The sequence below is a fragment of the Cebus imitator genome, unplaced genomic scaffold (genome assembly GCF_001604975.1).
Source record: "Cebus imitator isolate Cc_AM_T3 unplaced genomic scaffold, Cebus_imitator-1.0 Scaffold739, whole genome shotgun sequence".
Lineage (NCBI taxonomy): Eukaryota > Metazoa > Chordata > Mammalia > Primates > Cebidae > Cebus > Cebus imitator.
This window is the reverse complement of record NW_016108054.1, coordinates 145,558-171,118: the sequence shown is the minus strand read 5'-3', so window position 1 is coordinate 171,118 and position 25,561 is coordinate 145,558. Positions and strand designations below refer to the sequence as shown.

General features: G+C 32.8%; 1 protein-coding gene across 5 annotated transcripts in view; it reads right to left on the bottom strand.

Annotated features, from left to right (window-relative positions):
• The window catches only part of LOC108296779 (synaptotagmin-1), a 453,515-nt gene that overhangs the window by 371,828 nt on the left and 56,126 nt on the right, over positions 1-25,561 (bottom strand). For 2 of the 5 annotated variants that reach the window (XM_017519369.2, XM_017519371.2), the window contains exon 2: positions 16,423-16,488. The exons of 2 other annotated variants lie outside the window; for them this stretch is intronic. Coding sequence is in view for 1 of the 3 variants with exons in the window: in XM_017519368.2 (XP_017374857.1) it covers positions 5,086-5,113 (28 nt within the window). In the remaining 2 variants the exon portion in view is untranslated. Of the gene's footprint in view, positions 1-5,085; positions 5,147-16,422; positions 16,489-25,561 lie in introns of all 5 variants that reach the window. One more of the 5 variants, XM_017519368.2, reaches the window with a different exon arrangement.

Genomic DNA, 25,561 nt, shown 5'->3' with positions numbered 1-25,561 from the left:
ACATGTTGGTCAGATTTGATAAAGAAATTGGGAAGTGATTATGATGGATTTCAAGATACTATAATAAATATTCAAAATCATCCTTGACTTTTTTTTCTCAAGATCATTTTTTTAATTTTCCTGTTTATCCTCTTGCCTACAGTGACTGCTAACTATTGTTACTGGGATAGTTTGCTTTCAGTAGCAGAGGAAGAAAATGAGAATAACAGCTAATCTCAAATCTGGCCAGAAATTTGAATTTCTGGTGAGATTCGAGATTAAGCAGACAAGAAAGCATCCTCTGATATACATGGCACCCTTGAGTTTCTTTTCTTCCCTGTCTCTCCCCTCCTTTCCCTTCGTCTTCTCTTTTTGGGGCAGAGCCAGGCTCTGTCGCTCAGGCTGGAGTGCAGTGGCACACTAAAGGCTCACTGCAGCCTCTATCTTACATCTCCCAGACTCAGCAACCCTCCCACCTCAACCTCCCTAGTAGCTGGAACTACAGGTATGTACTACAATGCCCGCTACTTTTGTTGTTGTTGTTTGTTTGTATTTTTTGTGGAGATGAGTTCTTGCCATGTTGATCAGGCTGATCTCAAACTCCTGGGCTGAAGCAATCCTCCCACCTCAGCCTCCCAAAGCGCTGGGATTATGGGCTCAAGCCATGGTGCTGGCCACCCTTGGGTTTCTAATTTGAATGTGTGAAGAATGGTAGAGTGGCAGCAATGCAACGCCTTGGAGCCCTAGAAATGAGAAGAGGTTTTCTTCTTCTTCTTCTCTCTCTCTCTTTTAGGTCTGAAGAGGGTGGAGCTAGGGAATAAAAGAGGGAAACTAAACTAACATTACAGAGTGCTGGAGAGAAGAATAGATGGTGTGTATGTGTTTGGGGTGCAGAAGGGTTAGTTGCTATTAGAAGTGCTGGTGTAAATTAGCATAATCTATTTCATAGACCCAAAAGAAAAATCATACACCCGTCGCCCGTCCTCCACATTTATGGTGCGGTTTACTTTATTCAGGAATATTTTAATATGGTAACATGTAGGTGGTGGATAAAATTCCTTAGTATTCTCATTTCATATATTATAAAAACATATAAAACAGTTTCTAAAATGTATTAGCTAAGGAGTGAGCAAGTTTTATCTTCACATACATAAAAGTGGAAATATTTTAGTAGTAAGAAAAATAAACTTTGAAATTAGTGGAAAGAGAAACATTTAAGAACTGATATCTAGTCTTCTGCAAAACCATTTCCCCCATCTCCACTGTGGACTATCCCTCTGAAATATTCATATTCTCAAAATAAATTTCTTTACTGAAAGTAAATAATAGATATTGTGTGAAATACTATGTGATAAATTAAATCATCACATACTTATTCACATCTTGGGCCAGGCTTTCTTATTTTCTTCCTTCCTCCCTCCCTCTTTCCTTCTTCCTTTAGTCTTTTCTTTCTGTCTCTCTCATTCCTACATTCCCTACCTTCTTCACTCCCTTTCTTCTTTCCTCATTTCTTTAAACATTCTCCAAATGTAGCACTCAGTACCAGCACAAGGTCTGGTTATGTTGCATGACTGAATAGAATCATCTACTGTGCACTAAGCTTTGTGCTCCAAGTGATGGACTGCTCTCTGGAATGGTAGGGATGAGGAGGAGGCTCATTTTGCTCATGTTCAGTAGAGGAGATGGATACTGAAGCAGTGGCATGTCCTAGGTGCTTTGAGAACACAGAAGAGAGGGAGAAATTAACCTTGCCCAGGAGGAGCTAGGTCAGCAAAAGTGAGGTCAGACTCCTGAGTCAAAGCTCTGATATTTGAAAAAAATGATAGTCTTTGGAACAGTGAGTGGTTTGCTTTGGTGTTTCCATGGGGGATAGAGGGTACTGTACATGTTGCTGTATTTATTTTATTATTTTTCTCTATGGAATCCAACAACCTTTTTACTTATCTTTTTTTAAGTCAATTCCCACTTCACAGTCCTAAATTATTTCAGAGAATTTGATGCCATTGGGTTTTGGAAATACTGGTGATGAGGCAGAAATGTACTTATTACTCATTATCATGTTATGTTATTTGTAATACTATAAGGTTCTCCATCTCCCTCCCCCACTTTTACATTATGCTTTGGTTTACAAGCAGAGACAGGGACAGACTGCAAAGTAGAATGTCTTTGAAAGGCAGAGATGCCACAGGCTGGGATACTGGGAGGAGACAGCAGGAAAGAGCAGCTATTTAAGTATTTCCTATATAGTTTTCACGGGCAAAGCAGTTGGGTCTCAAAAATATTATTATGTTTTTGCTAAAGGCAGCTATTGCCTGGGTAAACACAATTCCACAAACCCTTCAAGGGCATCAACAGGCAAGTTCTCCAGCTGCCTTCTCCCCTGATAAAATGCAAGCATAAACTAGTAATGGTAGAAATGAAACCATTATTGCAAATGAGGCCAACTTAATTAACAAAGGGTTATATTTCAGCACAAGTACATCCATACTCCATTTCTGATCTGGAGCCTCAAGATGGTCTCACAAAGATTAAGATGAAAAATGAAATTATCAGTTTTGTGAGGTTAAAGGAGGTGGCATATGTGAAACTGCTATGTAAACTGTGAAGTGCTCTGCAAATCCAAATGATATTACTATCACTTTCGATAACTAAAAGTCAACCACAGTTAGAAAGATAGAAGTAATCTCTGGACAAGTCACTTAATTTCTCAAAGTCTTAGTTTCTTTATCTGTAAATAGTTTAATGATATCTACCGTACATAGTTGTCAATGTTATAGATAACATGAAAGTTGCTACGCACAGATCTTGGCAGATGGTAGGCATCCAATAAATGATATTTTTCTTATGATTATAAAATACGTTTCTAACCATTCACCATTTCTCACAGAAGAGATTTCTTTTAAATTTTACTAACAAAGTAAGTACTTGCAATCCAAGCCATCTCGCATTTCCTGTGTTCAAAAACATCAGAAAACACCTGTGACTTTATATTTCAAGTTTCAGTCACCATGGGGGATATTTAGAATGAAGTTTAAACCTTTAAAGAATAAGAAGTGCATTGGAATGTCTGGAAGAATAAAAGAAGCAGGAAAAGAAAAAAAAAGAATAACAGAGAAAACACAACTCTGTTATGGCAACAGCCCAGGACAAGTGGATGATTTTCAGAATGATAATAAGCACTCACTACCCTATGACTCAGGGCTGCTCTAACTTCATGCACAGTGGGGAACCTTCTAGGCTCTTCAATATCAAATTGTACATGCAAGTTATTTGTAACAGAACATTGAAAAGTCAATGAAGGCAAGCCTGGTAGGCAGCTACTGTCAGAAAACATCTGAATCAATAGGACACTCTCAGAATTGTCTTTCCCAAGCAAAACACAAAACTGTATTAACCAAAAGCATGACAGCACTGTGAAATTTCCTCACTAAAGTAACTTACAGCAACATAGACCTAGGGAAGCTAGCTTTAGTGCCTCACCCAACAGCTCAGAAAATAACAACAAAATGTCATTATGGATCATATTATTGAGCAGCACTTGAGAAAGATGATTAACTCTGATCAACATGCAAAGTCACACACTTAAAATCTTTAATCATGTCTACAATGCAAGAACATTAAAATAAGCTAGCATAGGCTCATAAAAGGATTCTTTTTAAAAACTTATCTTTTTCTTCTCCTACTATTGTTTTATTGCTAAGGCTTCTACAGAATGGTAGATTAAGTAGAAAAAAATAACACGAACAAAAACATTAAAACATTTGTTTTCCACTGCTAAGAGATAAACTTCAAACACCTCAATTTAACCTTCATGATCTCATTAGAGCTTCAACTTTAACCAATTGTACCATGTGCTTAACTAAATTCTTTACTAATTAAAATGGAAAATCAGCGTGGAAGGAAGTCATGTAAGGCCAAGGTGGAATGCCCTTTCCTTTGCAAAGCTTTTCAGGCACTATTAAGCTATGTCTACCTGCTGGCTTCAAAAGCACTCTAATCCTCATACTATTATATTTTGATTAATTAAAAATGTCCATCCATTCCAGTATAAGTTGTTCCAGAGTGAGACTGTCCCATCCATTTTTGTGCCCCAGCACCATGCACAGATGTAGAGGAAGTGTGAGGTGACAGAGCAGCAGCCTTGTATCTATCTAGAAGCCCTGTTCTCAAATGCTGACTCTGCCAGTTATTAACTGAGAAAGTCACTTAACCTTTTCAGTCCTCTGCTTCCTCATTTGCAACATGGTGATGACGTCTACTTTTCAGTGTAAGGATTAGAGGATTAGAGGATAATGTTTGTGTATTAAAGGATATATACATATGTGTATATGAATGTGTCTTTTGCATTGATAAATCCCAGCTAAAAAATTATTGGTTAGCACATAAGGAAAGCTGTTGAAAATACTAAAAACTGTATAGATTATTTCCTTCTTATTCATTTAATATTCAGGCACCAATTCTTGAACAAGAATATTCCATAATATACTGATTAGAAGTTAAATGATAGTATTAGAAAATTTGACAGCTATAAATTTGCATTCTTATTTAGAATCAATGCTCCCCTCCCTATTATTTTATTTAATTTTAGAGAATTGGCAATTTAAAAATACCTCTAGCTTTGTGAATCTTCTCAAGAACAGTCAGTGTATAAAAACAGACAATCAAATGAAGACAGGCTAGTTCCAGCCTGAGTAGTTAAAATGTGGCATATTTATAACTCATAAGTCCTAAATTATCTTAAACCTATCTATTTATTTTGCCAATTGCCTAAACTGAACAAGTTTTCCCTGATTAATTTTAGGGCTTATGATATAAAAAGAGAGATGTTCTACAAATCATGAACTCATTACATTTCTATATTTGCATCTTATCCTTCCGTTAAAGAATTGGCAAAAAGATTCCATTTCAGACAACTACATTACTCAGTAAATCATCAGATAAATTGATAAACAAAATGTGATATATACATACAATAGAATATTATTCATCCTTAAAAAAGGAAGAAAATTTTCACGCATGCTACAAAAAGGATAAAGCTTGACATCATACCATTATACGATATGAAACCTAGTTACAAAAGGAAAAATACTGTATAATTCCACTTATATGAAGTAGTTAGAATAGTCAAGTTCATAGAGATTGAAGGTAGAACAGTGGCTGCCAGAAGCTGTGGGGAGGGGGAATAGAGAGTTATGGTTTAATATGTATGGAGTGAACTTGGGAAAATGAAAAAATTCTGAAGATGGATGTTGCTGATGGTTGAACAACAGTGTGATTGTACTTAATACCACTGAGCTGTATACTTACAAATGGTTAAAATGGTAAATTTGATGTTGTATATATTTTATCACAATTTAAAAAAGGCTAAAGATACAGCTCTTGAAAATAAAAGTGTTTTGATACAGGGACATAGGCTTTGTTTGGGGACATGAATACCTTTTGTGAGAAAAAGTAAGGGAACAGAGAACTTTAAGTTACTGCTTTGATAGAGCTAGGTAAAAAAGTTGTCACTTTGGTTCAACCAGCATTGAGCACCTTTGGTGTGTCAGGTTCTGAGATATGAGGATGCTCTACTTACCACAGTTGTGGAGCTTACTGTCTTATGCAAAGAGAAATTCATCAGATATTATTGCAGTGTAAGCCCATGAAACAGTTTGCATAAAGTCTAAGAGCACAGGATTTAGCATTACACAGACTTTGGTCTACATCTGCCTCAAAATGTATAAGCTATTTTATTTTGAGCAAGTTGGTTTGCCTTTCAGAATCCATCTCCTCATTTATGAAATATAGATATGAATATATACTTCACACGACATGGGAAGCATGCAGCAGGGGGTAAGTGTTCAGTTACCAGCATCCACTGTTTCCATAAGCCCTGGGTCAGAGGGATGGGCTGTCTGGGTACAAGGGTCTGTCCTGGCTTTACCAAGCAACTTTCATGATTTTTGATGCCAGCACATAATGATCAAACAGTAATTGTTTGATCATTGTGCATGGGGTTATTGTTGAAAATATTTTAGTTATATTTATTTTCAGTGTTATGATGAAAATTGAAAATGAAAAACTTGATTATTTTCTTCTTTTGGGTTGTCAGGTACAAGGAATGGTATAGCTAATACAGATGATTTCCTTCATATAGAGGTAACTCTTAAAATTTACTTTATGAGTGGATAGTTTTACATTTGTGGTATTGAAAAGAATTAAAATACAGGCAAACAATATTATATAATCATTTATTTTACACTTACTTTTACATTTTAGAAAAAATAAAGCACAGTTATCTCTAGCCTATTACACCTTGATATGGTTTAGCTGTGTCTTTCCCTAAATCTCGTCTTGAATTGTAGCTCCCATAATTCCCACCTGTTGTGGGAGGGACCCAATGGTAGGTAATTGAATCATGGGTGTGGATCTTTTCCATGTTGTTCTTGTGATAGTGAATATGTCTCATGAGATCTGATGGTTTTATAAAAAGGAGTTCACCTGCACATGCTCCCTTGCCTGCCACTATATAAGACTTGCCTTTGCTCCCCATTCACCTTCTGCTATGAGGCCTCCCCAGCCATGTGGAACTGTAAGTCAATTAAACCGCTTTCCTTTATAAATTACCCAGTCTTGGACATGTCTTTATTAGCAGTGTGAGAACAAACTAATACACACCTCATTAACAAAGCTTCTATCCAAGCTTCATGAGAACAACTGGGAAAATGTGTATGTGTTAAAGAAACTATAGACTCCTAAGTATAGAATTGAAGAAGATGTATTACTTCAAGAGCAGTGCAGGGAATGCTGCATTTAAAGCTGAAATCCCACCTATCTTGGTTCCTGTCTGCAAATATCTTCACCCATACCATCTACATTTATCACTCCAGGACCCCACATTGCCGAAAATTCCTTAAGTTACTTGTTTATTGAAATTAACAATTGTAGGGTGGGGGTGGGGGAATGGAGAAGCAGAGGGGATGCAGGATGCAGGGCTGGTGTGAACACTTGGGTTCAGTTACTTTTTTCTTAGACATTTCCCCAAACCAGCTGTACTGAGTCATTCTGATCAAGAGACAAGCTGGGTTAGAAAATTCAAAGCCAGAACCACTTTAAAGAAAAGGCAGCTAGAGAATATCAGATGGGAAGCAGGGTTACCTCAGGAGGAACACACAGGTGTGAGAGAGAGAAAAGGCTGTGTGAAAAGCCAGCTTTAGTTATTTTTCACATTTTGGACAGGGTCAATTGAATATCAGGAAAATTGGAGAAACATTTTTTTCCTTGTGTCCCTCTCACGCAGTCGCCATAACCAATGCTAAAAATATAGTCGTTCAGGATAAGCTGTGCATTTTCACAGGTTTGTTTTTGTGGCTACTCTGGATAAATGTCCATCTTTTAAAATGGAAATAAAACATCTTAAAAGCAATTTTGTTATATAACTCATTCATAAGTTGGGAACTGGCTGTATTGCTTCCATTCTTTTAGCTGTCTCAATGACAAATCTGGCTTTGCCTTTCAAAAAAAACACACTAATTATTGTTCAATTCTTAAAATGGGAACAATGGATATATCTATAATTATAAAATTGTGAAAACCCATTTTTTTTCTGGAATTGGGCATAATTCAAATAAATATCTGTTGCATTCTGCAATAAAATGGTATTTATTATCAAGGCAGTGACATACGTAATGCTCATGAGCTTGTCCAACCTGCCTTATTTTGTTGTTGTTGTTCTGTTTTGTTTTGTTTCAGGCTTTTAGCAGCCTGAAGCCATAGTTTTTGGTTTCTGTGTCTAATGATAAGCAGAAAAGAGGAATGAGGAAGGGGCTTTACTGGCCCAGCCAGAAACAGAAACTAAGAACCCATGACTGTATTCTCTCCCTTGGACGCCCCTGCACAGTGAATCTAAGACATAGAGGATGTTAAGAAAACCTTGTTTAAATTAGAAAAAAAAATTTAAAATACAAAAGAGAAGGAACATCTAAGACTAACCTTCATAGCTCAAATAATATATGCATAATAAAAAATAAATAACTTCCTAGGAGATGTTATAGCAAATTATGTCAATGCTACATGCAAATGTAAAATGGATAAGCAAATCCTGAACAATTTGCAAAATTACTGCTAAGAACTATTTCTTACAATATATTTCAGACTACTGAATAAGCATATAATATCACGTTGGGGGGTCATATGAGTTAGAAACCAATGTATTTTGAGCATTTGTTTAGAGACATTTTCCGTAGTCTGAAACATTTTGTACAAATTCATAAACATAGGCTTTGCCAGGATCCCTTTGAAAGTGGAAAACAAAAACAATCACAGGATTAAGCAGTTCATATTAACCATAAGAAAAGGGGACATAAATTGCTCAAATGTAAAATGGAGCATATGCTGAACCAGATTTTTCATATTTAAGAATAGAAAAGAAATAAAATTGTCAGTATTTGTAATGATTCAATTCCAAGGAAAAGAGGAAAATGCTAAAATATTCATTATGAATTACTTTCTGCTGAAATAGGAATAGTTATTATTAAGATTGGGATATACTCATCTTTAGAGGCATAACAAGATTTTGTATTGAAAGGAGAAGTGGTGTTAGGATTGATAGCCTACGTCAGTATTATAAAGGGATTTTTATGGTGTTTGCAAAAGAATGACTCAAACAACAAAGCCACTTAAAATGACAAATATGAAAATTTTCATCTGAAGATAATTAACTGAGATATTAAAATAAGGAGAAACAAAGCATTCTGTATCATGAGGGGAAAAATGCAGCAAAATAAGCAACTTTGTCGACTGAGTTTTCTTTGGTAAAAGAATAATGATTTGATTTCAATTTCAGGCACCACATACAAAATTTTATTATTTTTTAAAGTGAGAGTTGCCATGTAATGGCATCAGACTGCCCTTAATTTTAAAATGGTGCATGTAATAACAGTGTCTGGGATGTAATTTATTTCTGGACATCTACTCAGCCTACAGTTTGGTTAGGTCTATTTTCTCTGGAGAAAATGGACCCTTTTGTGATCCCAAAGGAAATAGTTTCACGGTAAGATAGAAAGCATTTTTGCTACCCTTCACATCATAAGGTATACTGATTCATCCTACTTCTAGGGCCAGGAAGATTGACAAAATGTCTCAAGCCTTACTCTTGACCTTTCAGAAAGGGAGTAATGCTACAAAGATGGTCTAATTTCTGTATTTGCTTTAAGGAGGAAGCGGCCTTCAAGGAGAGCGCTCATGGTGGACTCCTCCCAAAGTAAGCTTGCATCCTGCTCTATCAAATCCAAATTTCATCTTCTTTCCAAAATTTCCAACCAGATTTTTCTCCTTTTCTTCCTTCCTTCACACTTTCCCTTTCTCTTTATTCCAAGTATATTAATATATACAGTTATGTATCACTCAACGACAGGGATATATCCTGAGCAATGCATCACTAGGCAATTTTGCTGTTGTTGAACACCATAGCCTGTACTTATACTAACCTAGATGGTAGAGTCTACCTCACACCTAGGCTGTATGGTTTGGTCTACTGTTCCTGGGCTACAGATCTGTACATGTCACGGTACTGAATACTATAGGCAACTGTAACACAATGGTAAGTATTTGTGTATTCAAACATAGAAAAGACACAATAAAAATCTCATGTGATAATCTTAAGGGGTCACTGCTGTATAAGCAGTCCATCATTGTCTGAAATGTTGTTAGGTGGCACAACAATTTCAAATAAATGAATAAATTTCAAAGAAAAGAATGCCCTTTTGATATTACTAAGAAGATGTTTTAAATAACAAATATAACAACATTAATTTTTACTTGTTACTATATTAATTTCCATAATAAGCAGTTAATAAATGTTATTATTCTCATATGAAACCTATAAAATAGGAGTCATTACCATTTTTATAAATGAGGATATTGAAGCAGCTTATTTGGTCTTCCTGCAGACACACAGGTAACAAGTGGCAGAAATAGCACTTGAACACAGCTTTTTTATCCAGTGCAAACATTCTTAATTACAAAAGAGAATAATGCAACCCAAAGCAATACCCTGGTGTAGACAAGTAAAAAAATTATTATGTTATAGCATATCAAAACTAATAATTTGTAGCTAAATCGTTTGGTTTAAATTCTTATTAACTTTGGACTTAATATGATTTCTTTAAAACTGGAAATGCTGGTTTTAAATAATTTCCACTTTATCTCTTTTAGCTATAAAATTTATATATCAGCTATGAAAGATGATAATGTTTTTCAGAATAGAATAAAGACTAATATCGATGAGAGCTTTCAAGTCAAAGTTTAATAAGAAGTTTTAGAAACAATGGACTGAATTCTATTAACTAATTATAATAGCCAACTTGAATACAGTATCTACTATTAACAAGACACTGTTATATAAACAAAGACATTGCATATATTTGACTCATTTGAATATCACAATTACTCAGTGGAGAAATCAAAACACATAGAGGTCTACAAAATTGTCCTGCATCCCATAGTGAATAAGTGGTGGAGCTAGCATTTGAATATAGAGAATTTCCAAAGCCAGTACTATGCTGTAATAAGATTCTAATAGACTTCTTTATTAGTGTGATAAAAAAATACTATAAATTATGAAATATGGTTTAGCTTTATCATGAATAATGATGATTGTGGGAAACGTATTTTACTCAATATTCAAGGAAAGTGACAAAACATCGAATAATTTGACAAATAAAAACATAATCTGATCATGGTTAATCAGATGAGTAGCTTGAATAGAAAATCTATGACTATAAGTCAATAGAACTGTTATTCTCTTTATGAAGCAAACTTTCCTATATTTATAATTACTCAAAATATAAACTACTTGGTGACAGAGACTATGCTTTGTTTATTCCTATATTTAAAACACCTGTAACTATGTATACAGTGGCTGATCAATAGCAGCTGTTGAATAAAGAATGAAGGATAAAGGAATAAATTTCCAAAGTTGTACCAAAGTGTTTAAAGAGAACAAATCCAGATAATGTAGTATGTATAAAAATCTAAGTGTTTATGGTGAATATCCATTGTATCATTATTTAAAAACAAAATAAATATTGTTTTTCCCCTTTAGGTGAATTTTTATACTTATGGTTATAATCCATTTTGATTTTGATTCTACTTTTCCTGTCAAAAGATTGCTGTCTTTAATAATTAAATTCTCCTACCATGGTTTATTTTTAGCATCTGAAGGACAAATATGCATGATGCAATTTAATATTCATTAATGATAAGTAGTAAAGAAAAGTAACATGCGCACATTATTTTGCATAGACACTCATATAGGAGGATGAAATATGCCTTATTTTCACTAGTTACCCCTGTTTAGTTGAATCCTAACTTGAAAAGGGAAAAATAGACAGATCTGAGTTTAAATGGTAACTCTGCTGCATACTAAGTAGGCTAACTTTATAAAGCTTTCAATCGCATTTTTATCATATGTAAAACCATTAATAACATCAGAAGAGTTCTTTGAATAATTAAATGAAATTTAGTTCAATGCCTACTAAACACCTGACTTAAAATGAGAGCCCAATAAATGCTTCCTTTCCTTTCCCAACTCCCTTCCTTCTATATATGAACTCTCTTAGGCTTATGTGTGAGAACACTGATGAGGATCAAAGATATATTCTAAATTCAAGAAAAAGAGAATTTATTTTCCGGATGATCATTATTGCCTAAATCAAAAATCAACCAACAACTTTGGTTTTTTTTAGAAACATCCCTTTATAAAATGATACATGGTACTCCAAAAACAATTTAGGCAAATGTTCACAAAAAGAACTTCTTTTTATAATACTATAAGTTTTTATGTAATAATGATTGTTTATTTAAAAATAAGTGTTTAATTATTATATATAAATTTTGTTTTTAATTAAAAATAAACATATTTTATTAGTGATATATATTTTTAATAATTTTGTCAATATTATAAGATAATTTAATTTAACATTAATATGCATTATTTTACACATAAGAATTTATATAATATATATAAATATATATATATAAGAATTTTTAATTAAATACCACTTTTGAGACCTCCATATATTTAATAGGATCTCAGAGAATCTTGGGAAGTATGCTGGGCAGACATCTTTCATTATCCAGATGAGAAAAGAGGGACTCATTGAGGTAACTGCTTATGTGTTGCTGATGGCAGACTGCATGTATGTATTATTACCTATTATTATTACCCAGTAGTTTTTTTAACTGTGTAATCTTGAATGTCCTCACCTTCTCCTATGGATTCTCTGCACATGAATGCTTAATGTGCACATGTTATTTTTCTTTACTACTTATCATTAATAAATAGTAGGGGGAGTTGGATTAAGCCAAGACTCAGATTACCTCTCTCCTTATGCATAAACAGTGGATATATATATATATATATATATATATCTAAATATAAATAAATAAATCGATATCTATATACCTGAGCTCTCCTTATACATACATAGTGGATATATATACACACATATACATGTATATATATATGTTAAATAGTGGAGATATATAACCTTTATAAACATCATCCTAATAAAACTATATCAAAATACAATTTTAGGCTACTAGACATTAAACAATAATTTACATAAATTTTCACCAACATTTTGGTTGAAGAAAGATTAAATTTGGAGAAGAGTTTTTTTTTTTTAACAGTTCAGACACATTCATATTTTAATAACCGCACTTTCAGTCAATATGGCAGATAGAAAAAAATGGTGGATGGTTAACAGTTTTTTTTCTCAGTTCTATCACTAAGTATAAGAGCTTAGGCAAATGACCTAGCAGGCCATATATAAATGAGAATATTAGAGGAGGTAACCTCTATAAAATAAAAATATTAGATAGGTGACTTCTAAATTTTCTCCTAGCTTTATGCCACTGTTACACACACTCAAAGGCTTATACTTTTTTATTGCAGGGTGTTATTATTCTAATATGGAAATATTGACTAAGTAAAACTTGTCAGGAGCATTTGCAGGTAAGATTTGGGGTATTTGCAAATAATATTTATTTTCTAATGAGCCACAAGGTATTTTATTGGTTAAAATCTGCTTTTCATAAGAAATACTCTTACTGAAAACTTTTTGCTGAATTTGGTTTTCCAGGAAAGCTAGGCTGTTAATAATTGTCACACTTTGAGTTAGTGTATCAACTCCCAGTTGTATTAAAGAGGATTGGGGAGTCTGGAATAATATGAATAGTTTCCAAAAAAGGATGTCTGAGCATCTGAAGGTTTTTTTTAAACACATCCTCTTTATTATTACTATCCGGTGTAATTAGAGTTTATAGGGAGCAGACTATGAAGTTCTTGAAAGTACTACTGAGCTTCAGTAATCAAGAGAAAAATGACTCTAGTTGACACTTGAACAACATGGGTTGGAACTATGCAGGTCCACTTAGCCACAGGTTTTCTTCTGCCTCTGCCACTGCTGAGACAGTAAAACCAATCCCTCCTCTTCCTTGTCCTCCTCAGCCTAGTTAATGTGAAAACAAGGATAGAGGCCTTTATGATGATCCATTTCCACTTAATGACTAGTAAAAACATTTTCTCTTTCTTATGATTTTCTTAGTAATATTTTCTTAACTTTTCTCACTTTACTGTTAAAAATACAGTATATAATACACATAAAATATAAAATATAAGTTAATCAACTATTTATGTTATTGGTAACCTCCATTGATAACTACTATTAGTAGTTCTGGGAGAGTTAAAAGTTAGGCGTGGAATTTTAGGACTTCGTGGGAGTTGGTTTCAAGGGTTAGCTGTATTTTAGAATTTACTTTCCAGTGGTATTTTATTCTTCTATTCTTATAAGAATGCATCTTATATTTTTATCTTTTATCTTATATTTCTTATCTTTCTTAAGCACCAAAACCTTTTGTGAGCAATAAATGCAATGTGCTCTTAATTAGTAACAGAATAGTAATATTTTAATCAATTATCAACTTGTTCTTAAGCTATGGGTTTAAAAGCAAAATTGTAAGAGGTTTGTAGAGATTTCCTATGCTAAAAATCTTTCATTTATAAAGTTTGGTTCAAATACAATTCATAAAACTCATTCATAGGCTAGCAACACATGCACAGTCTATAGATAAAATGTAGCCACTGTATTATCTATTATATTCATCTGATATCATGTTTTATTCCATGTATTGTCTAACACTAACTCATGAACTCCTTAGTGGTTAAGACATATTAAGAACTCTTATATTTTGACAATTTCATTTAATTCAGAGTATTCCTTTTCCTAAATATCTGATAAAATATTTAAAGAATAAATTATATTTTTATTACATGAGGTTGAATTGAGTCATTTTTCTTTGCATGCAATTTATGAGTGATTTAGCATATACTTATTAATAGGTAATTAAAATCTGAGATGAAAAACTGCTTCAAACTATATAAAAATTCATCAAAAAGAGGCATGATTTCTTCTTTAGAAACATGTATGTTATTTTTTTTACATATTACTCCAAATGAACAGAGTATCTCATTACTTGAATGACAACTCTCCTATGTATGCTATGCTAAATTCTATTTCAATACAATTGTGAAAATTGCCGTTCCAACCAAATAACTTACATAGGACAAACCTGAACCATAGACCAAATAACTTATACATAAATCAGAGTAGAGAAGGAGGCATCGATGATTGTTTTCACATGAAAGTATACTCAGAGGGCAGAGAAATTGTAAGGGAGTGAAGTAGATATTATTTAGTTCTTGTATAAAGAGCTTATAACAAATATGTCTGGTCCTGTCATTTAAAAAACTTCAACCATTTTCCGATGAATATTGCACAGAATTTAAATTATGTTTAAAAACTGAAATACATACATAAAAACAAAACTTTAAAACAGTATAGTCTTTTAGGTGTTGAAAAATGTTTATTTTGGCTGAATGATTTCATTGACTATGTTAGGTTATTAAGATGATAAAAAATTTCTGTGTCAAAAAGAAATTTCTCTCTTATTTGGTATCTTGTAACTCAGATTTTCAGAGTTTAAAAAATTATTATATATGACAGAAAAATCTGATTATTAAATTATCCTTGTACCCAGAATGACGTAAAAATGCCTATAACCTGCTCTGAAAACTCAAACGTTCATACATTTGGAGTTAATTGTTTAAGTCAAAGCACAGTTTTTAAAAGTGTGAACATTTCAAATTACAAATTTTTTAGATTTCTGATTTAAAATAAATGGCCATTCATAACTACACCAAAAAGTAACTGGCAGAGTGCTTTGTGTGAAGTTGTAACATAATAATCTTCAGACAGGCAGGTAAAAGAAAAAAAAATGTGTTCTCTCTGCCTGTCTTACAGAGGCAGAGAGAAATAAATAAATAAAATATATTTCAGATTCATTTCATTTATTTCATCATAATGATACTTAATTATACCTAATCATTCAAAATTAAGGTGTGACTTATGCATCAAAGTTCTTTGGGCCTAGAAAATTTTATTATTTGAGAATAACTTGTATATGCTCTACAAAAATTGTTTAGAAATTTCTACTTTTTATATCAAACAACGTTCTTTCCATTTAACTTGACTCTATTTTGATATATTTTAATATAAAGTTTTCATTTTGTTAATTTATTATACTATGTTTTACTCTAATATTTGCTTCTAATTTTTGAGAACTGCATTTTCAAACTCAATGGTATTAAATGTGTTACAACGTGGGCCATCAACATGGATTTTGTTTTTCTATCTTTATGTTATTATTCTTAATATTCACATATTCAAAATGTAAAATTGCCTGCATCTTGAAATTTTTACAATTTCACCAATTTTATCATAAAGGTTGACACCAACATGTACTTAACTTTGCTTAGTGAAAACATATTTTGGAAAACTATTATCATTATCAAACAATAGCAAGGAAATACGTTTCTAGGAAATACATTTTTAGTTACGTTGTGAGATTAGAAACAAATGTACTAATGAGAATATGCTGCAGATTTTAAGCCTGCAGGTAGCTGCCTTTCTAAAATAATTCCAATTTAGTGATTATAAACAAACAATCACATCAATGCTATTTAAAATATTGTTTAAAATAAGTAAAAACTTTTTTTCACATATGGAGAAAATGAGGCACTTTGATTACAACTAGCTTATTACTGTTTTCTTCTTTAGAATTTAAGATGATACTATACTAGCCAAAAGAAATGATAGAGTCACCATAAACATTTTCTGCCCCATAAATGTATCACAAAGATTACCTTGTCCTCTTATTTAAGAGGATTATAGGACAAATGATTTTCAGTTTACTCCAGTAAATTGAGAGACAGCTCAACTTGCTTACTCTGCTAATTTATTAACTTAGAAGATAGAAAGGTTAGTATTTCTATAAAAGACATTTATAAGCTCTAATTTTAGAGATTTATTATCATCATTGTGTCATTAAAGTACTTACTGTTATATTAGGAATTCTGGAGTATGTTTTTCTTTGTGTTCTTTCTTTCAGAATTATTTTGTTTTTCTAAAAGGAAAACAATATATACAATGGTTATTTGACTACACATAGTTCAGTATTATTTCAGATTGTCATACATATGTTAATTTTATTATTTAATATTTTTACTTAAAATCTTACTGTATATTCCAATAAAAATGTCATGTATACCCATATTTGATATATATAGTATAATACATGTGGGTTGGATTTTAAAGTCGTTTGATAAGCTAGAGATCAGGAGTCTGTGGATAGTTTATATACTGATTTGTGAAAAGTCAATTATGCTTTCTATATTGCTTTAAATTGAAATTAGAATAACACTAATCTAGGCAGATATTATTAGAGAATATTACATTCATTAAAGTAAATCACATGATTCTTAGTCAAGTAAATGTCTAGTATTGTCTCGAGTATCAATATAATTATTACAAATCAAACTTGTATAGCCCATGTTACTTTTAAATTTTATATTTTTCACTGATATTAGAAATACTTCAATATGTTATTCATATTTCCCTATTTTAAGAATCTAATCAATGTTTAGATATAACCTACTAACTATTCTAGTACATAGGATAAACATACATGTATTTAAATATACATATGTTTATACACATTAATAGATAGATATGTGTACACACACACACACACACACGCACACACACACACAAATATGTTTATATTAGAAGCCCATCAGGGATTAGGAGAAAAATAATTGTACATCATTGCATAAAAAAGATCAACTTTCAGTTTAAAGAGTGAAAAAAATTAAATCCTCAAGAGGCAAGATTAAGAATTGCTTTAATGTCATAAAGATATCAGGAATTTCTGATTTGGTTTGACATGTTTACAACTCATAAATGAAAATTTCCATGGTGCTAGAGACAAATACCTTTTCATGTAAGTTCTCATCATTTTTAGTCTTCAAAAAATTTAGGTATCATGAAAATGAGGAAAGAATAAAATATTTAAAATAGGTTTTATAATAGGTATGTTATTCTGTTCTTAAGAGCTCTCAAGACATCTATTTTCAACAGAATTACAAAAATATTTTAACGTCAGCTCTAGCTGTTGGCTGACATAGCTACTCAGCAGAAAAGATCTGAAGTGACAGCTGTATTTCCAAAGCCGCATTTACTGCATCTGTTCAACATTTAAATCTTCAAGGTCTGCTTTTCCTTTATTCCTGCTTGAAACTCAACTGTTTCCCAGTAAAATCCATTAGGAAGAGCAATGTTAAAATGCACTTAAATTGGCCTGACTGCCTCTTAAAGCATGACTTTGAGCCACAATCAATTTTAGATATGCTTTGTATAGCTTTAGTATACTGACATTTCTTTTTTTATTAAAACAAAAACTACAGCAAGATTCTGTGGACACACACATTAAGGTAAATAGAGTGACACAGAGCTTTTTACAAGAAATATGGGGGAAAACCCTGTTAAGGATGACAAGGACATTCTATTTAAAAATAAGAGAATACTTGACACTACATACATTGTACATTATTACTTACCAAGGGCCAGGCTTCCCAAAGAGACGAAGTGAAAGGATTAAACAGTTTTTATGACTTATGAGCCATCTGTAAGGATTTGATTTCATTTTGGTTGTGCATGCATATCTATCACAAGGATGAATGGGCAAACTTGTTCTACTGTAGGGGACAAACAACTATTTTATTCTTAATCTATGCTCTGAATATGGATGTGCACAGCATTTTTCTGGTAGCTAATTTCTGTCTTTTGCATGTATAAATGCTTTCTCTTTATTTTAGAGAAAAAGTGAACATAGCACAGCATTATTTTGCACCTTCCATCATCTCTCTGACTTTTTGGTAATGTAATTGTTATTAACTGACTCCGATAATTTTCTCGTATTAAGGCTTGATACTTTTAGGTTTTTGTACAATACTTTTAAAAGAACATTAATCTCTATATGTTTTTTCACAAAATATTATGTACATTCATAGTTGGTAAGGCTGATGACATTTTAGTATTTTTTTAATCCAGTTTTAGAAGCAGGATAAAACACGACATGGAGAAAAAATATCTGAGACTTAGGGATTATTATTGCTTTGACAGGGGCTAGAAAGCAAACTGCTCATACCCTGTAGCCTTAACCATAGTCTATTTACAGAATTAAGCAAAACGCTGTATGATTTAGGAATTATAAATATACAAATAATTTTTATGGCATTTTGGGGGAGGAAGACAACTATTTATATTCATTTTAGTGTTGGACATTCAAAAGTGCATAGCTGTACGTTTTTAAAAAGAGGACTTAATTTCAAGAATGACAAGTAACACATATTTACATCCAGGTTTTGCTTTTAAATATAGCAAGCATTTATTTTGGGGAAAATACTGATTTTAATTAAGACTTCAGTAGCATAGCACTGAGCTAAATATTTATTTAGGATTGGTTTTAAATAATGCATTGTGAACCCTTGTTTCATGGCTACTTATAAACACTATCCCTTTAACCCATAATGGACTAGAATGGCAATCCTAAGGTTTATATTTCAAAACTGTAAGATATTAATAAACTCAGAGTTTTCTGTCTTAGACCCTCTCCCACTGAAATGCCAAAACTTGTGGTTAGAAAATAGTTACAAGGTTGATGTGCACAGATATCCTTAGCACAGATGTCACTAATCCTAGGGGATCTTGTTACGTATCTTTTGGCTTAAATTCTTATTCTTGGAACAGCAGTCAGCAAGCAGGGATTATTTTTAAAAGGACACTGTCCAGATCATTACTGTGAATGTAAGCTTTTCAATACAAAAATAAAGCACTGTATGGCAATTAAATTCACTGCATGATTCTAGATTAGATCCTGGACCAGGGGGGAATAAAACAATTGGCTGTTAAGAACATTATTCGGACAGTAGAAGAAATTTGAATATAGAGTGTGATTTAGATAATAGTATTATTTTAAAGATAAATTACCTGTATTGGACAACTGTTCTGTGTAACGTAAGAAAATGTCCTGTTCTTAGGAATATACTGAAATATACTTTTAAGTATTTAAGATAGGGCATACCATTTCTCCAACTTATTCTCAAATGATTAAAAAAATTTTTTTGAACTCTCTCTTTTATATATATATACACACATCTATACATATAAATTATATATTATATATAAAATTACATATATAATATATAATTATATACTATATTATATATCCCATATATAATTTATTCATACATTCATATATAGAGAGAATAAAGAGCATATATAGAGAGAATAATGGCATATGATAACCTGTACTATCCTTGTAGTTTCTTGTAAGAGTTTAAAATTGTAGAGAAAGAAACATTACCAAAAAAAAAAAGACCATATAACTACCCTTTAAAAATATTAAACAAAAATAAAATGCCATTTTCATTATCAATACTGTATTACACAAAACTGTGGCTATTTTAGTTTGTTCATTAAGTACAACATTATCTGATTGTGTCTACAGGTGTAAAAGATAATAATGTTTGTCTGAATAACTACTGAAGAGTATTAGGCAGTGAAAGAAAAGGAAATCATCAAGTCATAGAGTAAACAAAGAAATGTTCTGTAGTTACAGGTAACCACTGGAAGTACCTGTGGTGTTGCTGGTAGGAACAGTATAGAAGGCAATGGTACAGAATGTGGACTTTCTTGAAAATAAAGGTAGAATGCCAAAGGATTGTACCTCCTATTTAGAGCAGAAGAATTTTTCTATTTTTTCTCTTTTGTGTCTAACCATTGATAACCATTTAAAAGGCATAAGTCTACAAGCCTGCTCTTGCTATGATAGAAGCAAATATTTACCAACAAAGAATTTAAAAAGGGAGAGGGGGCAGAGATGAAGGAACTACTCATTTTTCTTTTGTGATACTTTATTACACAAGTCAATAAATATGAAAACATCTGTTGGCAGCCAGAGTTACAACAATCACATATTGGGTTCAATCATGTTTAACATTTCATTATACTCAAAATAATTATTTTAGAAAGGGGGGATGATAATGAGGCAGGATGGCACTAAGTCAGGAGAGCCAGTATGTACCTTGAAAAACAAAAAAGGATGTGAACTAATTAAGTGAAAAGCTTAGGGAAGTTAATTGGGACTAAGTGAAGATAAGGGCACTATCAAAGCATGAAGAAACAAAATTATTTACCAAAAGGTATAGCAGAAAGTCATGCTGAGCACGTCTAACAGAACTTTGCAGAAATGTGACCATCAGGAGCAGAACTGTGCCTAGGGGTGGGCTTTGGTTGGCCTCCAGTCCCTAGAATGGTGCCTGTCACATAAATAAATGTTTCTTCAGTGAATAAGGTTACATAATGACACAAGTAAAATTCTGTATCTTATAATCCTATTTCTGACTCTGCCTCTATTCAGTCTGTAACCTTAGGCAAATCACTTCATCTATTTTGACCTTGATTTCATTAGCTGTGAAATGAGAGAGTGGGAAAAGGTGATTCTCCAAGGTGACTTCTAGCTCTAAATATTTCTGTACACAGGTCCACTTATTAAAATGGACCATTGTGAACACTCTCATGAAACAGAATAGCCTGATATGAGTTATATAAAGAGATATGAGAAAAAATAGAAAATATGAATAAAGGATCAATGCACTGATTCAAATAATGAAAAATAAGTACCACTGAAAGAGACTTTAATTTAAAAGTGAGAATGCAAAAGGTAATTTATGGTTTTTGTATGCGGTGAAGTGACATTCACATGTACTATTGATACAAGTATGCATATGTAGAAATCTTTATCTGTTCTTTTTATTACAGAGTGACTCCACACAGTTCTTGCTTCCACATTTAGCATCCCCAAGTGAAGAGAAATGAAGAGTGTTCAAAAGACGCTACAGAATGGTAGGAGTTTATGTAAACATTCTTTTACTACAAGGTCATAGATTGAGACTCTCTATTGAAGAGGAGAGAAAGCTGAAGAAATTCTTAGCTTCTATATTTAATTCCATGAAGAGCTAATTCAGTACCCATCTGGCAATTGCTGACACCACCATAAAGCCTTCCATACCAACAGTGGCTTCCTCAGGTGTTTTCTTTCCTATAAGCTTGTCAGGTACTTACATTCTGTAACATAAAATTCAGCACCTATTTGTACATGATCTCTCTATTTCCTCAGTTTCATCAATGCTGGTTTTGTTGTGACAACTAGAGGAGGCCATTCACTATATATTTGTGTTTCCATTTTATTGTACTTAAAATGAGTAGATGCTAAATAAACTCTCATCAACGAATGAAGATGAGCAGAAGATACTCTGAGCATAAAAACTGGACAGGAATGTTGATTGGCAGCTGCCAAAGATGACTTCTCAGGCATGAAGACTGGATGGTGACCCTGGACTTCTGTGATGCCTCTACCTTTTTTTTTTTCCTCAATGTCATATTCTCTTAGGTATTTGTGGAAAGAGAGGCCAGGACATTTATCATAAGAGGTTCAAAGGTATATAGTCCTTTAATGAGAAAGGTCTATTTAAAAAGCTTTAAAAGCATCTGAAGCTATGGTTTCAAGTTCTTGTCATATGAGTCTACAGGGGTGAGCAAGAGTCATTTTCTCAGCATTATCAACACAGCAGAATGTCTCTTACGATTCTGTGTACAAATCAAGACCACCATGGCAATATTCCTGAAAGAAAGCTGGCAGGGCAGTGATGGCAGAATGGGTGGCTATGTGGGCAGGAAGTGGTGGGCAAATGAAGGGGGCTACAGAAGAGGAGGAAGACACAAGGGAAAGAGAATGCAAAGGAATTGGTTCATTTCTAGAAGTTATTGATATCTACACAGATTCCGATGCCTCAACAGTTAGAGACTGGAGAATACTGAGATAAAACAGATACATAATTTTGGCTTTATGAAAAGGAGAAGCCAACCAAAAATCTTTACAAAGTGCTCGAGGGTAGCTGCCTAGACTCAGCACATTTCCTAAGAGGATGGAGGATGTTGGTGAAATGATAAACAATGAACATAAATTGACTCAGCTTTCCCAAATTTTGGGAAAGTGAGGCAAAGAGAATGGGGTAGCAATTATCTAATACATGCTGAAGGCTGAAGAAGAGAAAATGATGTATTTAAACCTTGGTTTGCTCCATATTCAAAGCCAGCACTGTGTCATTGAGTAAGTAAGTGATATGTTGGGATTTGGCATGAGATTTTTATAGTTCTGAGCTGATTAGCAGCTCTTCGGGTGCTTTGCTATATTTGAGTTTAGTTCAGCACCATACCCTGTGATGACAACGGTGGGAAGGACAAAAATTACAGCTTAGGGGAAGTGGTCTTTGGTTTCCACTGTTGAACATCAATGTAGAGAACAACTGTAGAAATAAAATAAGAATAATCAACTTCTCATGCTAAATTACTCTAAAGACACCATCTTATTTATCCCTGTCTTTAAGACACCAGCTTACAGGTATATCAAAAGGGCATATGTCAATTAAAAATAGAATAAAACTTTTTTAAAAGGCATCAGATTATAAACAACAATACAGCTTGTTTCACAGATATCCTGGACCTTTATATTCACATGAAAATTGCCCTTTACAGAGATTCATTGGAGGAGGCTCTATGCCTATTTACAGAGAAGCAGCATAGTTTAAAAAAATTATAACTGCTATTTAATAAGCTGCATTCAGCAGATTGCATTTGTTTATCATATTCAGATTCACAAGGAAATGGTGCAGTAGGCATTAAGTATCTCTATTTACATATGAACAAACTCAATTCATAACTTCTTTGGAGTTAATAAGTAGTAGAGCTGGGATCTAAATTCAGTTCTGTCTGTATCCAAACCCTATTTTTCTCTTGTAAAAAAGTCTCTGAAGTGCTGGAATGGACTTTGAAAGGGTAGGAAATGTATTTTCTAGACATTCCTTACCACTTATTAGATATATTATCTTCATATTAATATGTTTACTTCATCTTAATTTCTTCATGTGTAAAATGGGGAGAAAGCAATATTTACCCAAAGGAAAGAGACTAGATTTGCTAATTTATTGAGGTATCTTAGATTTCTGAAAATCATTTATCTAATCTTAAAGGAAAAAAAGCCTTAAAGCAAAAAGGCTTTCCAAAGAATTTTCAAGATACTAACATCTTTAAATTGATCAGTTTTCCTGGGGCTTTTGCCTGAACAGCATAATTCTTATGTTAAATAAAAAATTCCAAAATCAACACGACAGCTTCATCTACATATGATGATTTTACATTGTGGGCTTGCTTTCAGGATAAATTTACAAGAAGTACAAAACATTTGTCATACTACTTTTAACTCCATAACATCTATTTCTACATAGTTCACATAGAATTACATTAGGCAGAAGATAAAACCACATGGCTATGGAGGCCTAGAGATATGTTTTATCTTAATTATAGTCCATAGAATATGAGTGGAAATCTAAGTACTAGAGAGATGAGTGAGATACGTTACATGGAGACTTGAAATCACAAAAGACCACATTAACCCGAATAGTCACAATCCTTTTAAATAGACAGCATTTATTTAATTCTAAAAGCCCTACAACTAAAATTTAAAAAATTTACTTTAGCAGCTAAAACACGTTTTAAAAGCTAGTTCTTAGACTTAGAAGTTCAGAAGCTGGAGTACTTGTGAAGCCATGATTTCACAATATTAGACTCTAGATACCCCCTCAATGGATGAAAACATACTGATAAACAGAAAAGACCAAAGGTAGGAGGGGATGCAAGAAAGAAGCTCGCCAAAAGTAAGAACCAACCACCTAATTCTGATCAAATTATTCTTTAACGTTAAAATGAGCATAAATGCAATTCTATGAAATGCTAAATCAATGATTTAGTCTGAGGAGAATTCAAGATGCTTTTAAAGTAATGTAATTATATTTGAGAGAAATGGACAGCATTCAACAAATTACATGAGGAATGTATACTTAAGTCTTACTAAAGTTTTCACTAGAGGAAGCAATTGGGTGCACTACGGTGAGAGATTTGGGGAAGAGTTCTATGCAATTTCACTTACAATTTTGACCCTAGTTGATTGGTTTGAAGGAAACTCTCATTTCACCCATGAAATGATATAATGAATAGAATAACAGCAGATCAAGTGAAGCAATAACATGGACGAGCTGTTCTCTCAGCTTCCAATCTTTGATCTTTTAGGTGTCTAATGTAAATGACAACTAATTTTTATTGACAAAAGAAGATATTCAAGATAAATATCAAATTAATTCCTTAGAACAGGCAAGTTTCTGGGAAGGTACAACTCAAGGCAGATTATAAGGATCTGAATTTTTGGTCTTCTGATATAAAACTCAACTAAATTGACTGGACTTCAATTTGAAATTAAATTCTTTTGGAGTTATATACTATAGCAAGTGAGTTTTTGCTTTGTTTTTCAATGTCATCATTGTGGTATTTGCCATAGAATTCCTTAGCATTGTAATTTTCTCTTTTGTTATAGTTTAAGTTTATATTATTTTCGACAAGAAACTGACTATTACAATTACTTCATATCCTTGAAGTAGGGAATAATAAGAAAATAATCATATAATAATTCACTTTAACAGACTTTAATGGAATCTTGTAACACCATCTACCACATGTGGATTTTTAATTTTACTAACTATTGTAACACGAACTAAAATGTCAACATAATGAAATCATTTAATGTGAACTGCATTAAGAGTAGCAAACTTGGTTGGCAGAGGTTGATGGGAAGCTCAGTCCTTCTAGCTGAATGCAAATCACAGTATTATTGTGACAGTATTTGTCACAATAATACTGTGATTTGTATTCTCACTGTCAATATGCTGGAGTTAGCCCCCAGTGAAGCCAAAGTTCGATCTCTAAAACAGGCAAATATCAATAAATTTTTCAATGGTACTATTCCAGAAGTTGTGTGGTGTAAAAAATAGTACAAGATAAGGTCCCTGCCTATAAACCTTGTCTCTGTATCATATGTCACATAATGCATGACACTGACATTTGTTTTTGTTATTGTTGTTTATGGCAATAGAAGCTCCCCAAGAAACCCTATCTAACTAATCTTTAGTTCACAGTACCTAGCACATTGCCTGGATTATACATAAAAGGTTCTAAATAAATGTTTG